This window comes from Oculina patagonica, chromosome 13, assembly GCF_052425735.1.
Source record: "Oculina patagonica isolate OP01 chromosome 13, crgOcupat, whole genome shotgun sequence".
NCBI classification, from domain to species: Eukaryota; Metazoa; Cnidaria; class Anthozoa; order Scleractinia; family Oculinidae; genus Oculina; species Oculina patagonica.
In genome coordinates this window covers 12,093,538-12,110,210 of record NC_135770.1, presented here as the reverse complement: position 1 = coordinate 12,110,210, position 16,673 = coordinate 12,093,538, and the positions used below count along the sequence as shown (strand labels likewise).

Below are 16,673 nucleotides of genomic sequence, written 5' to 3'. Positions count from 1 at the left end.
TCGATCTAATTTATTCCTGTAGTTAGTTCTCAGTCCTATTCAGTTTTATTGATCGCTCGATCACGCGCAACAGAACTGGTCGACTGCCCATGGCATATCAGGGACCTTACTAAAACACGACGGCGGCACTGACGAGTGACGACACTGAACGTTGACTACCTTATTCTTACTAATTTTTGCGCCTACTTAATTTTGCTAAAAATTCAGGAGCCGAATTTCGCGAGTATAAATTTCCGCGATGGTATTAAAAAAAGAAAAATAAGAGCAAAAGGGTACTAAATTTCGCGATTTTGTCAGTGTTTAATGGATTAGTCGTCAAAGACTATTGGAGATATACAAAGGTCTGACTCAGTGTAACTACAAGGAGCCTGCAAATGGAAACTGGAGACTGTACGAAAGAGGTTTTGGCCGATTTATAAGTTGAAGAAAAGAGTAATCAGAGTAAGGGTGCTAGTCGAAAACAAGACGGAAAGATATTTTCAAGGGTAGATAGTTGCAGTTCCAAACATTTAAAGGCTACGTTTACACGGACACGGTTTCATTTGTAACCGCATCGAAAGCGATGCGGTTACGTCTTTCGTTTACACGGCACCGATCGAGACCACTACTGTAACCGGGTCGTTTTGAAAACGCTGTCAAAAGTGGAGCGTTTTCAAAACGATACGGTTTCGTTGTCGTGTAAACGGTCAAAAACGGCGAAACCGCATCGATTTGAAAACGGCCATGTATTTTGGCACGAACTGGCTGGCTTGCGAAGGGTAAACATGGCGAAACAAGCATAGAGAGCAGCGCTTGCTTATACAATCACATTCGAAAACAGTCGGAAAATCGTTAAATAGGCTCCGTGTAAACACTTCGAAACCGTGTCGTTTTCGATGCGGTTTCGAGGTCATGAAACCGTGTCGATTGATAACCGTGTCCGTGTAAACGTAGCCTTAATATTGTTTTGAGCTTTTTTTTTTTTTTGATACATACGTTATCCGGCGTCCTGGCTCGACACCAGGCCGCCAGAGTGTCACTCACGCCGCGCGCCCGCAATTTTAACCGCTGCTCTCTCGTGCTGATGCATGGCGGACAAAATAAAGGAAACGAAAGTGAGGAGAACACATCATGTCAGATCAAACTGGAGAAAACTCTGGGCAATTGAAAAGTAAGTAATCTTGTTACGTTATTGAAAGTTTTTTTCGGCTGTAATTTAAAACTGAGAAAGGCTTTAATTTAAGTATTGCGGGATCTTCGAGACATTTTCCAAGCGAGACAATTGAAAACAAACGAAAACGAAGGGACTGTTGTTATTTTTTGTTTCAGGAGAGAAAGTAAATATTACCTGGGAATATTTCTAATGAACCATTTCTGGCAATCTAATTTATTTTATTATTTTATTGTATTTTTGTGTTATAGTAACAAATCACATAATGACTGGTCCCCAGGGATTTCTGGGGGACACATTGAGATTAAAATTAGAGGAATACAAAATTAACTGGTTTCCTGAGGGACTAGTCGTTTGTTATACAGCACAGTGAGAACATTAGAAGATAAAGTTGAATCCAGATAACTCGAACCTTTAAGGGAAATCGAAAAGGGGAATTAAAAAAGGTTCCAGTTAGCGGGAGGTTCAAGTTATTGAGGGTTTGAGTTATCGGGATTCAACTGTACAAGGTGAATACGGCGGTCCACTTTCAACATTTTTTTGCAGGCAACAGCACTTGCACTGTCACCCCCTGACACCATTGATAGTTATGTGTTATGTGACCTTCATTTGAAGAATGCAATGAGAGTGCATGCCTTTTGGGGGAAAGGGGAGGGGGAATTCCAGCAACAAAATAAAAATAAAGAAGCATGATGTAGGCAATGAACAGTTATAATGGACAAGCTTGAATAAAATTTAGTGATTTGTCAGAAGTGAGCAGATGTAATTCTTTGCCTAAGCTGAAGGCCAAGGTAAATAATAATAATTGATTTGCGCAATAGTGACAAATCAAGACATTTTGCAATTACCAAGTTCAATAACTGTTTTATCATTCAATCACTAAGCTTTTTATTAGCCTAGGGCCATCCCAATAAAATGTTTCGTTTCCCATCGCCCGACCGATCCATTTTTTTTTCAAAAAAGTAAAAAAAAAAATGCAGATTCACTAGTCAAAGAAGCAAGTACTTTAATTTACAAGCACACGATCTTGTTTTATCAACAACAATTGACATTATGTGATGTCCTTGCCTTTAATTTTGATTAAAGAAAGAATAAAGGAAATAACGAACGAAATAGCCACCATTTCGCATTCGTAACCCGAGGCTATCTTCCTTCAAGCGTTCCATCTTTTTTCTTTCTTTTTTTGTTTTTTTTCCCGACCGACCGACCCACCATCACAAGAGACGTGGCGATGGGAAACGAAACAATTTATTGGGATGGCCTAGTAGAAATTTTAAATTATTTTCAGACAACTGTGCACAACAAGCTGTCATTTTCTGCATGAGTGGAACATTATTTGCAGCAAAATCACTGTGACATGCTAATGCACATGAGCAGACCGTTATTCCCAGACAGTAATTTGTAGGTCACATGGTGGGTTCTTGGCCAAGGAAAGAAGAGAAAAAATGCATTGAATAATAATCCAGCTTTTACCATTGAATGCACATTTTTACTCTGTTTTCAATGTCCGAGAGCCAACCACATTTAACAATGGTCTGGTCATGCACATCAGTTACTGTCTCTCAGTGGGTTTTCTGCAAGTAATATTCTCCTCATGCATAATATATGTTGTTTGTGCTTCTGTGAAAAATGGCAGCCATTTTCCAGAGTTGTCAGAGAGGCACCAACTGTGTTGATTTATAAAGCATTTTCACTTGATGTCACTGCAGCCATATTGGTGTTCCATAACAAAGGAATGGCGGCCATGCTGGTGTACCAAGCCATTCCTGTGGGAATTAAACTCTATTTTTATCAAAAGTAATCTTTTAGTAAACCAAATGGCCGCTGGACACGTGAGTGAAAATGCCCTATACTTCCATGACCACTTTTAAAAGCAAACTGAAAACTTGCCTTTTTAAACAAATAATAATAATAATAATAATAATAATAATTTATAATAATAATAATTAAAGATTTATATAGCGCCATATCCATGGCTCATGGCGCTTTACAGTAAAATATTATTTAAAAAATGAAATTTACTTTAAAAATTTACATCAGTAATAAAAGGAAATACTAACAAAAAAAAATAGCTACGTTGTAAAAATGGAAAGAAAACTAAGAATCATTATATTAAAGCCTTTAAATGAAAAACCAACTCATTAACTACACTGTAACTAACTTAACTAATTAACTAAGTAACTAACTAACTGTCTAACTAAACTATCTAATTTACTGGTTACACTTGTCTGACTAACTAAAAGTCTAATTATAAAATTTGTCAAAAAGGTATGTCTTTATTTAAGTCTTAAAATCTGATAGCGAGCCGCTCTCTCTTATATAGTTGGGAAAAGAGTTCCATAGGCTAGGTGCTACAAAAGAGAAGCACCTATGGCCATAGCTTACTAAACAAGCATGTTTTAAGTTAAAGTTTTAATTTTGCATGTATCTTTTAAATTAAATATATTATTTTGAATTTTATAATTATACATGTAGTTAAGAAATATAAGGATGCCAGCTGCTTTTAAGTACTTAATCTTTTTATCCATGTGTGTACCATTTAAAGATTACGTGAAATAAAATTATTATTTTATTATTATTATTATTATTATTAATATTATTATTATTTATTATTATTTATTACTATAACTATTACTATTACTATTATTGCTTTTATTAAAATTTCAAAAATAACATCTCTGACACAAAAATAATTAAAAAAAATAGCTTGCTACATGATTGCATCTTATTTTAGAAAAAACAATGAAGTAACAAGTATCACAAAGACATTGAATAACTAGTGACAACCCAGTACTAAAATGTAGTACATCATAGTTCTTGTTCTCTTGTAATGTTTAAGGCAAGTGGGCCAGTTAATGAGGCAGCAGTTGCTATATGCAAACATCCAAAAGCTAAAGCATGTTGATGTATTGTTTACATAACATTTTTACCATAACTGTTTGTTTATTTACAGAGGTGTGGTCAGGGCGACAACATTTATGCTTCAGTGAGTCCAATCATTTTGCAATCTGAAACATACGACTACATGTAAAGCTGATCCATCATTAAGTACTTGTGAAATGGCCACCTCCCCAGACCCAGATGAGTTGCTCCATTCAACAACTGGAAAAAACAATTTTCAACGCATTACAAGGCTTTTGATAAGTGGAGGCACCACACTACTGAGGGAGATTTTTGATCAGCGTTGTCCACCTAGTAATCTCCCTGCCAAACTAAATCCAATACTAAATCCAGGCATAGAGAAACAACTCAAAGCAGCTAAGCTTACTATGCCACAGTGGGATTGTCTTTACCCCTCCCCAGGGGTGTATGGCAAGTCAGGAGATTTTGATGTAACTTTGCTCTTCAGGTTACTGAGGACAATCTGTAACTTGATCCCTCCTGTGTCGGGCTGGGATGCTCCACCAGCAGGTACAGACCACAGTTTAGCTTCAGATTTGGTGAGAGTTAAAAATTTCCGCAACTCTGTTTATGGCCATGTGAACCAAAACATGGAGATAGCAGATGAAGAGTTTCCGTCACTTTGGCGAGAAATCAGCGAAACCTTGATAAGAATTGCTGTACAAATCAGCCCTGAAAAGAAACAGGGATGGCAGAAGGCCATTGATAACTTTTTGACAGATCCACTTACTACCGATGATGAACGAAATATACAGGAACTACAGAAGTGGTATGAAAATGACAAAGAAGTTAAAAAATCCCTACAGGAACTGGAAACCACAACTCAAAATGTCCAACGCCAAGTTCAGGAGGAAGCCCAGGACATTAAGGATAAGCTCAGTGAGATTCATCAATCCATAGATGGGCTCCGCTACTCAGCTGGTAGCTCTCAAGTAGCTGGAGGTTAGTTACTTTGCATCAATCAATCAGTGGAAGCTTCTTCCCAGGGGGAGGGTACTTGGGATTTCAAGAGACGGGGATGATCAAAGGATTTTTGGGGTTTGAAATTTTCCATTCAGGGATTTTTTTGGTAGGAAAATTTGGCAAGTATTTTTGGGGGTGGCTTGATTTAAAGTGCCAATGAAGTAAAAAATAATTGCAACTAATTTTAAAGTCTTTTAAAAAAATACAAATGGCGTTTTCTTTATAATTGAAATATCTTCATTTGTTTTAGAGATATTTACATTTTTGCATTATTCAAATTAGGAAAGTGAAGATGTCATTGGCATTATTGTTTCACAAAGAGATAAAGCACTGAATCAAGTATATCTCTAGGAATATTAGAGCAGTGTTCCTCAAACTTGACATCAAGAAAGACACAAAATGTGACTTGTTGTGCTGTTGCCATGGCAATGGTTTTGCTGCAAAGACTTTTTGAAGGTAATATGGGCACCACATTTTGTTCTGATCAGGACCCTCTTTCCTACTTTAAAGGGTTGCAAATTAATTGGAGATATTTGGTTTATCACTTTAAATCCCAAGTACCCCCCTGGGAGCTCATTCAAAATATGTACATGATAATAAAAAATATTAAAAATATAATATCTCTATGTAAAGATATATAAAATATTACAAAGCCTTAAAAATGTCGTTAAAAACAAAAACAAAAACTATTAAAAATAAAACTTCTCTTTGTTGCATTCTTTGTTTAACTGTGCTTTAGGTACTCATCCTGTAGTTCTTACTTGACAAAGAATTAGTTTTCCCACAATGAAGACGAAATAATTTAAATAGCCCGTGGAAAAAAATGTTCAGAAAAAGTTTGGCTGGGTTAAGTCAGCCAAACTGGCTTTCCAGTTAAATAAGTTTTTACATAAATTATTTGATGACCTGCTGTGTAAATGTTACACCATATACTTATTAATGATTTTTGGCAGTCCATTTCAATCGTCTGTGCAGTTTTGAATTGGTTTGTTGCCAAATGCAAGAGAACAAAATTTTAAACTAGGAATAACAAGGATAGAGAAATGAAGTGAGTTTAAGTATTCTCTCGGATTACATTATATACCGTAAATGCTTGAATAAGCACCCTGGGCACCTAATATTTAATTTTCTGAGGCAAGAGGGGGGACACTAATTCGAAAGGGGGTGCTTATTTGAAGGAGGCGCTTATTTAATTTAAATATCAATTTTCACCCTCAAAATGACATATAAAATATGGAATGTCTCGTATTAGGTATATCATACATTCCGTATCTTGATCGTTCTTTTGTAGGGGAGGGTGGGGGGTCACTTATTTGAAGGGGGGCACTTATGCAATATTTTTTAGTCTTAGGAGGGGCGCTAATTAAAGGGGAGCGCTTTTTTGAAGCTGGGTGCTAATTCAAGCATTTGTGGCCGGTAATTGCAGACATCCATTGCATAATTTATATAATTTATGACTTTGTTTCCCTACAGCTCGACTTCAACTGCGAATTGTCTGTGAAAAAATCTCAGGACCTGGTCTACAAGAAGGATCTTCAGAGGCCACATCATACCAGCAGGAAGCATCAGCCACGGCAGAAAACAGAAACCTTCCTACAGCACAAGGAGTTTTGAATTTCATTGCACTCAAATACTTTGATGTTGTTGACCCCTCTAAACCAGAAGAAAGAAATGATTTTCTAAAATATCTGATAGATGTACGCAAACTACTTTTTGTTGACGCTCAGCAAGGGAGCTTGATAATCACGGTGGAATGTGGCTCTCTGGAGATACTTGAAGAACTATGGAAAGACTATCGTTCAGGCCACTTGAATGAAATGGCACAAAAACATCTTATTACGAAGGACATTTTGAAAGAGTTTGATCTTACTGAAGTGAAACTCATGACAACAATTTTGCAGGAGGAATACTTAGCTTGTCGACAGTATTTCCTACAGAGTGCAGGTAAAGGTGAGACCTTAATTAATTGTTACAATGTTATACCCAAGAAATTAGACTTGTCATAGTATTTTCTTCAGGTGAACTCAGATGATATCAAGAGAAAAGAATTGAGCAAAGAGATTTTGGTTAGAGCACCCTTGGCCTCTACCCCTTGCTCCCCTCCCCCTTAATTAAAATTACAGTATGTTGGAGTTAAAATTTAATGTGCACGGAAATACATCCTGTTTAAAGGAAACCTCCAGTACTCTTACAATAAGCTGGCATTGAATTGTTTGAAATAATGCCAAGGACAAGGGAAAAATAAAATTTAATAGCAACAAATAGTGAAAAACATTATCACTTTTAAATTTCCCATGTGCAGGGGAGTGAGTGAGTGCCATGCATTTTGGATTTTATGATGTAAAAAAAATATCAACACTAGTAGTTAGAGTGGAGGTTCCCTTTAAGGGTCTTTTTGTATCTGTAGGTAATACAACTAAAATGTCCTGGCCAAATGAGGGATATTTCATTATTTGTTAATGTAGTGTTGACTTGCAAATATTTTGGGCAATTTGTTGAGAGCATGTGAAAGTTTACGACAGTCTATGGGGGTCGTCAAAAGTAAGCTAGTAAGCTACATGTACACTCGATCTTTGTTGAGATCTTTACAACTTTCTGCTCAGTAGTAAATGGATCTCAACAAAGATCAGTAGTGTCAATGACCATTTCAAAGATCTTGAAAGATCTACATGTAACATTAAGGTCCTTCAAAGATTGCATTGAAAGATCCTATCTTTGACAGGTTTTTAAGTAGTAGATAAAATATGAGCGGGAGATCTGTATGGGCATTTACAATGGCGAGCCGATAGGCGAGCCATTGTAAATGGCCATACAGACTGGACACAAATATTTTATTTTTCATGTGAAATGAAAACAATAAATTGAATGCAAAGTATTGTTATGCAAATCGGTAGAGATCTGTATCAAAAGTGAATGAATACTAATTAGCTGAACACGGGTTTGTATCGGAAGTTAATTCTATTGTTTGATTTGTATTGGGGTTACAGTTGTGTGTACACATGTGATCTGAATTACTGTGCTGGGATTGATTTGCACCCTGAAAGATCCTGCAAGGCTTTTTACTGGGATCGTTAATAAAAAATTGAAAGACTTTTTTTTTATTTAAAATATAACACAGTGCCACAATAAAAAAATAATTTGCTAAAATAATAGCCAAATCTTCAATATTTCTCAATTCATGAAGTGAATCTGTGCCTTGGCAGTTTTTAATGCATAACAAGTGTGGACATTTAGGAGGCCCTGTTAGGGTAAATTCCGACGGGCAACACGGCTCTGAAATGGCGACATGAAGGAGCTGAAATGATGACGAACGACGAGATGCTCTCGTGAAATTACGACAGTGACAAAGAAAAAAGCAAAATTCCAACAGCGATATGTGAACCTTGTGAAATTGCGACATGAAAAGATTTGAAATTCAGACAGGGGACATAAAGACCCCCCTAACAGGGCCTCATTTAGCCACCACAATTCACATCCATTTTTTTCAGTACCCTCTCCAACAAAGAGCGCCACAGATTTCAACCGGCCACAAGTGGAAGCTTCTGGGCAGGTAAGAAGAATCTATTACTCCAACAAATGCTCAGACTGTAAGCCATTACTTTCATTTGGCCATGTTCTAAACGAGCAGGGGACTGGATACGAATTTTAAAAATTGATTAAATTAAAAAAATGAACCCTGACATCTGAAAGAGCATCCAAAAATTATTTTATTTAATTTTATTTTAAAAATTGTTAAAATAAGCGCATTGAGCATATGGAAATGCGCTATATAAATACCGTCATTATTATTATTATTTACAAAATTTGATTGTCATTGGTTTAAACATAATAGGTATGGTCCACTTTTAAAAAATGTTAAAATAAGAGAGCTTAGTATGGATTAGAGGGACAGCTGTCTCTCCAATCCATACTGAGCTTTCTTATTTTGTTGATTTTTAAAGGAGTACCATGCCTTTGCGTTTAAATCAATAACTCTCAAATTTGGTTAAGTTACTAATTATTGGTACTCTTTCAGATGACAGGCCCAATTTTTCAATTCAATCGATATTGAATTATTTGTACCCAGTCCCCCGCTCGTTTCGAACATGGCTAATTGTTTATAAATTACTTTTGTGATTTTTACTGTTTACAGTCAACTCTTTCTTAATGGACACCTCTATAAGACGGACAACTCTGTAAGAGAGACACCTGGTGTTGGTCCGTTCTTTCCGTTTGCAGTCATTTTACTGAAAATAAACTCCCTATAAGCTGGACACCTCTCTGAGACAGACAGCTGGAACAGGTCCTGACAGTGTCTGTTCAATTTAGAAACTGTTGACTGTATTCGTAACTCTGTAATGCTTGTGAATCCAATATCGGTCTCCAAGGAGACTGTTCCTTCGATGCTGTCTTCTCTACATCACACAATCATTAAAACGCTGTATTTAGAGTGTATCTATTGGCACATCTTAGGGTGAAGAACATTATCCCATACTACACATCCTAATGTACTGACATAACCCTGTTAGTATTTTTATCTTTTTTTGCACACTTATTTTCCCTGGCGGTTTTCCATGAGGACAGCTTCGTTTTAATGCCTGCACTGAGCTTTGCTTATTCCAGCAAACAATAAAATATTAATATGATTTTGTAAATATACACATACATGTATTGTAAGTTGTCAAAGTGTGTTGGGTTATAACATAATTATTCCACAGAATAATAAAGAAAAAAGCATAATTAAGGTATTACCTCAAATTAATGATATTGTTTTTTTGTTCATACATTATCATGATCTTTAACAACAAGGGAAGGGAAGGACTTAGGTTCCAGATCAATTTATAATATATACATGAATTTCAGGTTAAAAGGATTTCATAATAGTTTGATGCATATTTTTCTTTGTTTAAAGATAACTATCAGTAATAAATCTGTAACAAATTAAAGAAAATACAAATCAAACTGGGTTGAAATTATCTTGACCAAAAATTCATCAGACTACCAACCCTATATAGCTATCTGCACTACAAGGTTGAGGGTAGGTAAGGTACAGTCTGTGTCGAGCCAAGTGGCCCATACAAGCTTGAGCTTATCCCGGTTTTTGTAGCAGAAGGCGACAAGGAGTATTTTTACTCCCCCTGGATAGGATGCTAGTCCATCCCTGGGTTCAGTATCCCCCAGCATTAGTTCACCGGTACCCATAAATACACCTGAGAGGAGAGAGGTACTACTGTATGAGAGTAAACTGTCTTGCTCAATCTTGAACACAACACTGGCAACGACCCTGGCTAGGCTCAAACCCGGACCGCTCGATCCAGAGCCCAGCGCGTTAACCATTAAGCCACGGCACCTCCCACACAAGGTTGAGGGAAAGTTTGAAAAACGCCCTTGAACAAAATTATAAACAAGAAAAAGTCATATAAAAAAGTTCCCTTGTATAGGAAAATCAAGTGCCAATTGAACCAGAGGAATCAAAATCTCAGCAAGATAATGCTGCACACTGTGCTCCATCAGACAATGTGGACACTTCTCTAGTGAACATTGAGGACATCTCCAGCAGTGGGGACAACTATCCAGCAAACATCGATCTACAGATCAAGGGTAACATTTTCAGATGTTAAGGGATGAATAACGTACTCCTTATCTGCATGCAATTCGGGTCTATGATACAAGATTATTTGCCCTTTCCATGTACTGTAGGGTTATAGTGCTAGATTACCTATCCCTCTACATGAATTGCGGGGCTCTAATCCTAGATTATCTGCACTTTGCATGCATTGTAGGTCTATGATACAGACAACTAGCTACATGTAGCCTAGGCCACAGTTACAGTGATTATACTTACTGTGCCTGAATGTTTCTGTGTTGGTATATAAATAGGTACAGTGGCAAATTGTTCGGTAACCTACAATCAGTCCAAGTTTTTTTATTATTGGGATCACCTGAAAACCAGGGCCTGATGGAATTCTTCTACAAAATGCATACAGGTCGGCCAATTTTGGCTAACTTGCAGACTAACTGAACAGGCAAACTTAATGATAAACAGTGCCTGAAGTAAAAGCAACTGCACATTTTCAGAGAGTCTCCAGAAATTCAATCAGGCTCAGAAACCCAGGGGCAGTTAGTCAGGACAACACTTAGTACACTGAGTAGTGCAATCAGGGCAACAAACAAAGTTTAATATCGTAAAAAATGTTGTGGTTATTCATCGTGGTAGAGTACAATAATAAAGTATTTTAAGTTTGTCTCACGACGTAGTCACGTGTGATGGAGATCGCGACGTTTCGACTGCACACTGCTAGTCTTCATCAGGCGATAAGGTCGACTGGTTGTGTGTGAACTTATAAAGCACGCTGCTGCGCTGTGATTGGTTGTAAACAAAGTTTACAAAACTGCCTCTGGGAAGCTATTCTTATCGGACTTAAGTTCCAAAATGATTTGGAACCTGGGTCTCTGATTTGACACAAAAAATTCATTGCCAGGAATTCTGTGCCCAATCAGAGACCAGGATTCCAAATGGTTTTTTAACCAGTCTGATAAACATGGCTACCTAGGGGCAGTAACACCCTTCTAATGTAAACATTGCGCCATTGTGCTGTGCCTCTTAATTTACTTTGTGTCACCACAACTAACCAACCCTGGGTTTCCAAGGGTGGAGAAAAGTTAGAAGAGGAATTTGTTACTTGGTTTCTTCAACTGGAGATTCAATATCATTGCAGTTCTTCATCTTTCTTCAAAACTTTCATCTTCCCCCCAAATCTAGTGCCATGCATGCACTACCAGTGATCTCGCAAGTGTCGCGCATCAGAAGGAATTTTGTTTAGCTTTTTAGAGTTGATGACAATCAATGTCAATCAATCACAAAAGGTGGCGAAAGGTATCTGGTAAACGAATTCTGCCGATGGTTAGTGTTTGAGCGACAGGTAAACGATAACAAATACAGAGCAGGGAAAATTCAACTGAATGTAACTTTTTTCTTTTGTCCTTCAGAAAGTGACCTCTTGCGTCATGCAGCTGTAGGAATAGCAGCTGGTACTGCAGCAGTAGTAGCTGCTCCACTGGTTCTCGGTGCTGTTGGCTTTACTGCTGGAGGTGTTGCTGCTGGCTCAATTGCAGCGTCCGTACAGTCAGCAGTTTATGGAGGCTCTGTGGCTTCTGGAAGTGCATTTGCATTGCTTCAGAGTGCAGGAGCTGCCGGCATTGGTGCAGCAGGGAATGCTGCCATTGCTGGGATTACTGGTGGGATTGCAGCCTTGGGAGCAAAGATGTTTGTATGTCTCGATTAGAAATCGTTTAGTGTTTAATACCTATTTTGGGACATAATTATGTTACATTATTTCTGTCATTGTTTTGGCTATACAATGGTCGTATCGAACCTTTGATCAAAACAAACATCTTCATAATAAAGCATCTCTCTACATGGAAGTTCAGTTGGAACCAGAGAAACCAGTCTGAGAATTCATATAATTTTAATCTTTATAATAAGGACATCTCCATAATATTGACATTCAGGGCTGCCCCTTTGAGTTTGTATCAAAGATGTTTGACTGTAGTTTTATTAGATACAGCACCTCGTAATCAATGTAAATTGTTTTCTACAAGCAAAGGAAAATTAAAGCAATCCGCGGAAGAAAGAGGGGGCGCTTGTTTCTTTGCAAGCCTTAAAACAGGAGGGAGGCTTCTAAGAAATGGGGAATACTTATTATGAATCAGCTGACGCACATAAAAAACGATATGGGGCACTAATGGTTATTCAACAGGGCAACAAAAAAGTACTGAAAAGAGAATGTAGTGGCAGTATCACTCTTAAGCTTCAAATTACATATTAATTTTCTTGTCATCCCATCTACAACAGAAGGGGGCTATAGAGCGATGGGTCTTGTGAAATTTCTAAAGTTAAGGGGGGGGGGGGTTATTAATAGGGCCTACAGTATGTTATGTTGATGCTAAGGTAATTGCTTCAAATGGTGATTAATTGACTGCATTGAAGTAAACAGTAAATTTTAAAGTAATTAATAAAAGCTCGAATTTATTTTACAGGACAGTCGTACAGTCATCAAGTTGTTGATCTGTGGTTGTGGCAATGAAGCGCACGCATTTGCTAGTATTGCGTCATCTTTGAAAGGTACTGAAGTACGAGTGCTTAGTTTGTATCAAGATGAAGCAGAGCGTTGGAGTGCTGCAGTTGAGAAGAGCGATCTTGAGGTTACGTTACATCGGAAGGGGAAAGAACCAACTTCTATTAAGTCCAAACCTTCACTGGTAACGAAAAACCCAGAGGATGCCATGCGAGATGTTGATATCGTGGTCTTTGTATTGCCAGCCTTTGCCCATGAAGTTCTTTTGGATGCCATTAAGCCTCACATAAAACCTGGTACAATAATAGTCGGTCTACCAGGGGGCCCAGGGTTTGAGTTCCAGGTACGTGAAGTGCTTGGTGATGTGGCCCGGCAATGCACCATTATGAATTTTGAGTCATCACCTTGGGTGAGTCGTACCACTGAGTTTGGTGTAAAGTGTGAAGTTCTTGGTACCAAAGAGACCCTACTGGGAGCCATGAAGGTAAGAATGTCTCAATTAAAAATAATTTTCATACCCACGGTTTTGTTGTGGTATAAGATAGTGTTTGTTTTTTGGGCAATGTTTCTCTTCTTATATCGTATTCCGCTTAAACTCATTAATAATTCGTCAAGTTATGTAACGGGGTTTCACGGCGTTTGCAATTAGTGTTTGGGAGGTGTTCTTATTTATATTTTTTATCATTTTGTCCTGAATTTTGGCTTCGATTGAGTGTTTCATCGCATTTTCAACTACCTCAAAGTTCGTCAGAATAACTCAACTCGGCTCTCTTTTCCGTGTTTGGAAACGTGACTGTCTCTCGTGTCTGATGTATAACTTTCCTTTCGCTCACCAAAACGTGTATTTTCAATGTTTTGCCAAACTAATAGGCACGTAAAGGATATATCGAGGATTCTTAAAAAGAAAATGGCTATAAACTGGGTTTTTTGTAGAGAGGGAGACAATGGTGCAAATAACATGACCTATCTTTTAACGGCAGAAAATGATAATTATAAGATGATAATTTCACACATTAATAATTACACAAAGCCTGTAAAGTGGTTATTGTGAAACAATACTTATACCTAATCGTACCTTTTTGGTACGCTTCGGCGGCATATCAGGCGAGTTTGGTCGAGCCATGGTTCGTAAATACCCATGGCGAGACCTAACGAGCCTGATATGCCGCCGAAGCGTACCAAAAAGGTACTATTAGGTATTTACCGTACCCAAAATGAAATTTAGCCAAAAATCCGATGATATTATTTGCTCTGTTGAAGCCATGCTTGCCAGACACGTAGTGCGAAATGTGTTGACCTGCTTGTATGGATACTTTTTTAGTCCTCGACACTTTTATCAAGTCCTCTTCTCACATTTTTTTACTCGTTTGTTTGGAGTTTCATTCCCTAAATTTTCAAAATCCAAATTTAGCGAAAAATTTGGAAACTCCGACTCCATTGTTTCAGTGTGAATGTTTCAGTACTCGTCGGTAAACATCGCACAATTGGCGAGCGCGCTCAAGTTTAGTTTTGGCGGAAAAGTTTTTCTCATTTTACGACCGGTAAGCACCAGCTAATTAAAAATACTCGTTTCTGTTTTATTGGTAAAACCTCTTTTCAATTCATCGTACGGAAACACTACTTTATAATTAATTCAAAGTGACCGTGATATGGTGGCATATCAGGTCAGTGACTTGATATCGTAGGATATCAGGACAGTAGATCGCGCTTCTGATTGGCTACTTGCGAATTTGGGTACGGTAAGTTACCTTAGTGTTCCTCTTCCGTGATCCGTTTCTGAAATTACTTTATGTGATGAAATAAACACAGTTAAGCTTGCCGAGAGAGTATATCATTCTCTCTTCGCCTCGCAAGGTTCCAGCGAATGTTCTTTTTACAACCTTTAATTAACCTAAATATGTTACACTTTCCGCAGCAACGTTGAATTAACCAGTACATTTGTCTCTTTCCACAGCAAGGAGAGGGTGTTGCGCCCAAGAAGGACCCAGTTTCCACACTGCAATATCTTCTGGGACCCATCCCTAAACTGAATGTCTCTGGTCACCTGTTGGGTGTTACATTGATGAGCACTGACGCCTACTTGCACCCGTCAATACTATATGGTCAGTGGAAGGGGTGGGACGGAAAACCACTTGACGAACCACCCCTGTTCTACAATGGCCTGACTGAGCCAGCTGCGAACCTTCTCTCCAGTGTATCAGATGAGGTTGTAAAAACTGCCAAGGTTGTCGGGGAGAAGTCAGGAACTGACATGTCTAATGTAAGTTATTACCATTTACTTATTTAAAACCATTTTTACTCCAACACAGTAGCTCGACGGAAATAGCTTGTCTTGCGACATAAGTGATAAGTTTGGTAAAGCCGGTTGGTATTTTTTTCGGTAACTACAAAGCTTTTTCGTGTATTTTTGCAAACCTTGCTCTTTGAGGGCGCAGATGTTTATGCACTCCTCAACTCCAACTACACCGGCCCCCTTTATTAACGAAGTCCCGGTGTAACCATCGATATTACTCAGCCCGGCAAAAAAAACTGACAATAAAATACCTTGGAACAGATCCCCAGAATAACTGACCACTGTTATCAGTCCTATGCACTCGGGGTTTCACTGAATGAAATCTACTTTGATGTTTTTTTCACGTGTCAAAAGTACATATAAAAAGGAATTTTCAAAACATTCTTTTTGATAGGTTGTCCATATCTACCAGTGGTACATGCGATGCTATCCGAATAATATTTCTGACAAGACCAGCCTTTACACCGCAATACAGACCAATGCGGCCTACCAAGGTCTGAAACATCCCGTCAAGAAAACAGAAGACGGTAAATTCATGCCAGATTTCACGTACCGTTACATGACAGAGGACATCCCCTATGGTTTGGCTGTCATCCGGGGTATTGCAGAGATTGCAGGGCTTGAGACACCTAATATCGACAAGGTTCTAACATGGTGTCAGGAGAAAATGGGCAAAGAATATCTCGTGAACTCAAAGTTACAAGGCAAAGATGTCTCGTCATCCAGAGCACCACAGAGATACGGGTTCACAACTCTTGAATCCATCTTGTAAACGTCTTTTAAACTTGTTACCTGTTGAAAATCGGATTTACCTGACGTCTTGTTGGATTTTAGGAATATTGTTATGTGATTTTAAAGTGAAACGTTGATACTTGATGTCACAATTCTTCGTACATCATCACATAAATACTGTTATGCGATGAAATATAAAAAGGTACCAATATAAGGTAGAGTGTTTGGCACGTTAAAGATGTACAGTGTTATGAATGTTCGAATAAACTCCACCTATCAGAACGCGTTCTCTTTTAAGCACTCACTTATCTGTCACAAACTCCACAAACAAATTCTCCTTAAAACATAAATGTCATTTTTTTATGCGTCTGTTTTATTTGAGATAACAGGGTCAACGTACATGTAGTGTGCGGATCCAGTATGCTTCGCCATCGCCTCACCGATCAAAATTAATTAGTAGCCACTAAGCTGACAGCGTTCGCTTATAGAAAATTCAGGCCGTAGTCTTATATATTGTTAAATTTTATTAACAAAGAGCCAGAACGATAAGTTTAGACTGAAGGGAAACGCCAGGTGA

At 38.0% G+C, this 16,673-nt stretch overlaps 1 protein-coding gene across 4 annotated transcripts in view; it reads left to right on the top strand.

The window, feature by feature from the left end:
- The first annotated feature begins 1,052 nt into the window (after positions 1-1,052).
- LOC144636134 (tauropine dehydrogenase-like) overlaps positions 1,053-16,673 on the top strand; it is a 30,852-nt gene continuing 15,231 nt past the window's right edge. The window contains exons 1-9 of one of the 4 annotated variants that reach the window (XM_078495268.1): positions 1,053-1,150; positions 4,104-4,993; positions 6,488-6,958; positions 8,503-8,564; positions 10,435-10,594; positions 11,984-12,264; positions 13,034-13,555; positions 15,026-15,331; positions 15,759-16,443. In XM_078495268.1, the coding sequence (XP_078351394.1) occupies positions 4,210-4,993; positions 6,488-6,958; positions 8,503-8,564; positions 10,435-10,594; positions 11,984-12,264; positions 13,034-13,555; positions 15,026-15,331; positions 15,759-16,136 (2,964 nt within the window). In that variant the 5' untranslated portion in view covers positions 1,053-1,150; positions 4,104-4,209 and the 3' untranslated portion in view covers positions 16,137-16,443. Of the gene's footprint in view, positions 1,151-4,103; positions 4,994-5,316; positions 5,471-6,487; positions 6,965-8,502; positions 8,565-10,434; positions 10,595-11,983; positions 12,265-13,033; positions 13,556-15,025; positions 15,332-15,758; positions 16,444-16,673 lie in introns of those variants that run through there. The other 3 variants (XM_078495267.1, XM_078495270.1, XM_078495269.1) reach the window with 3 other exon arrangements.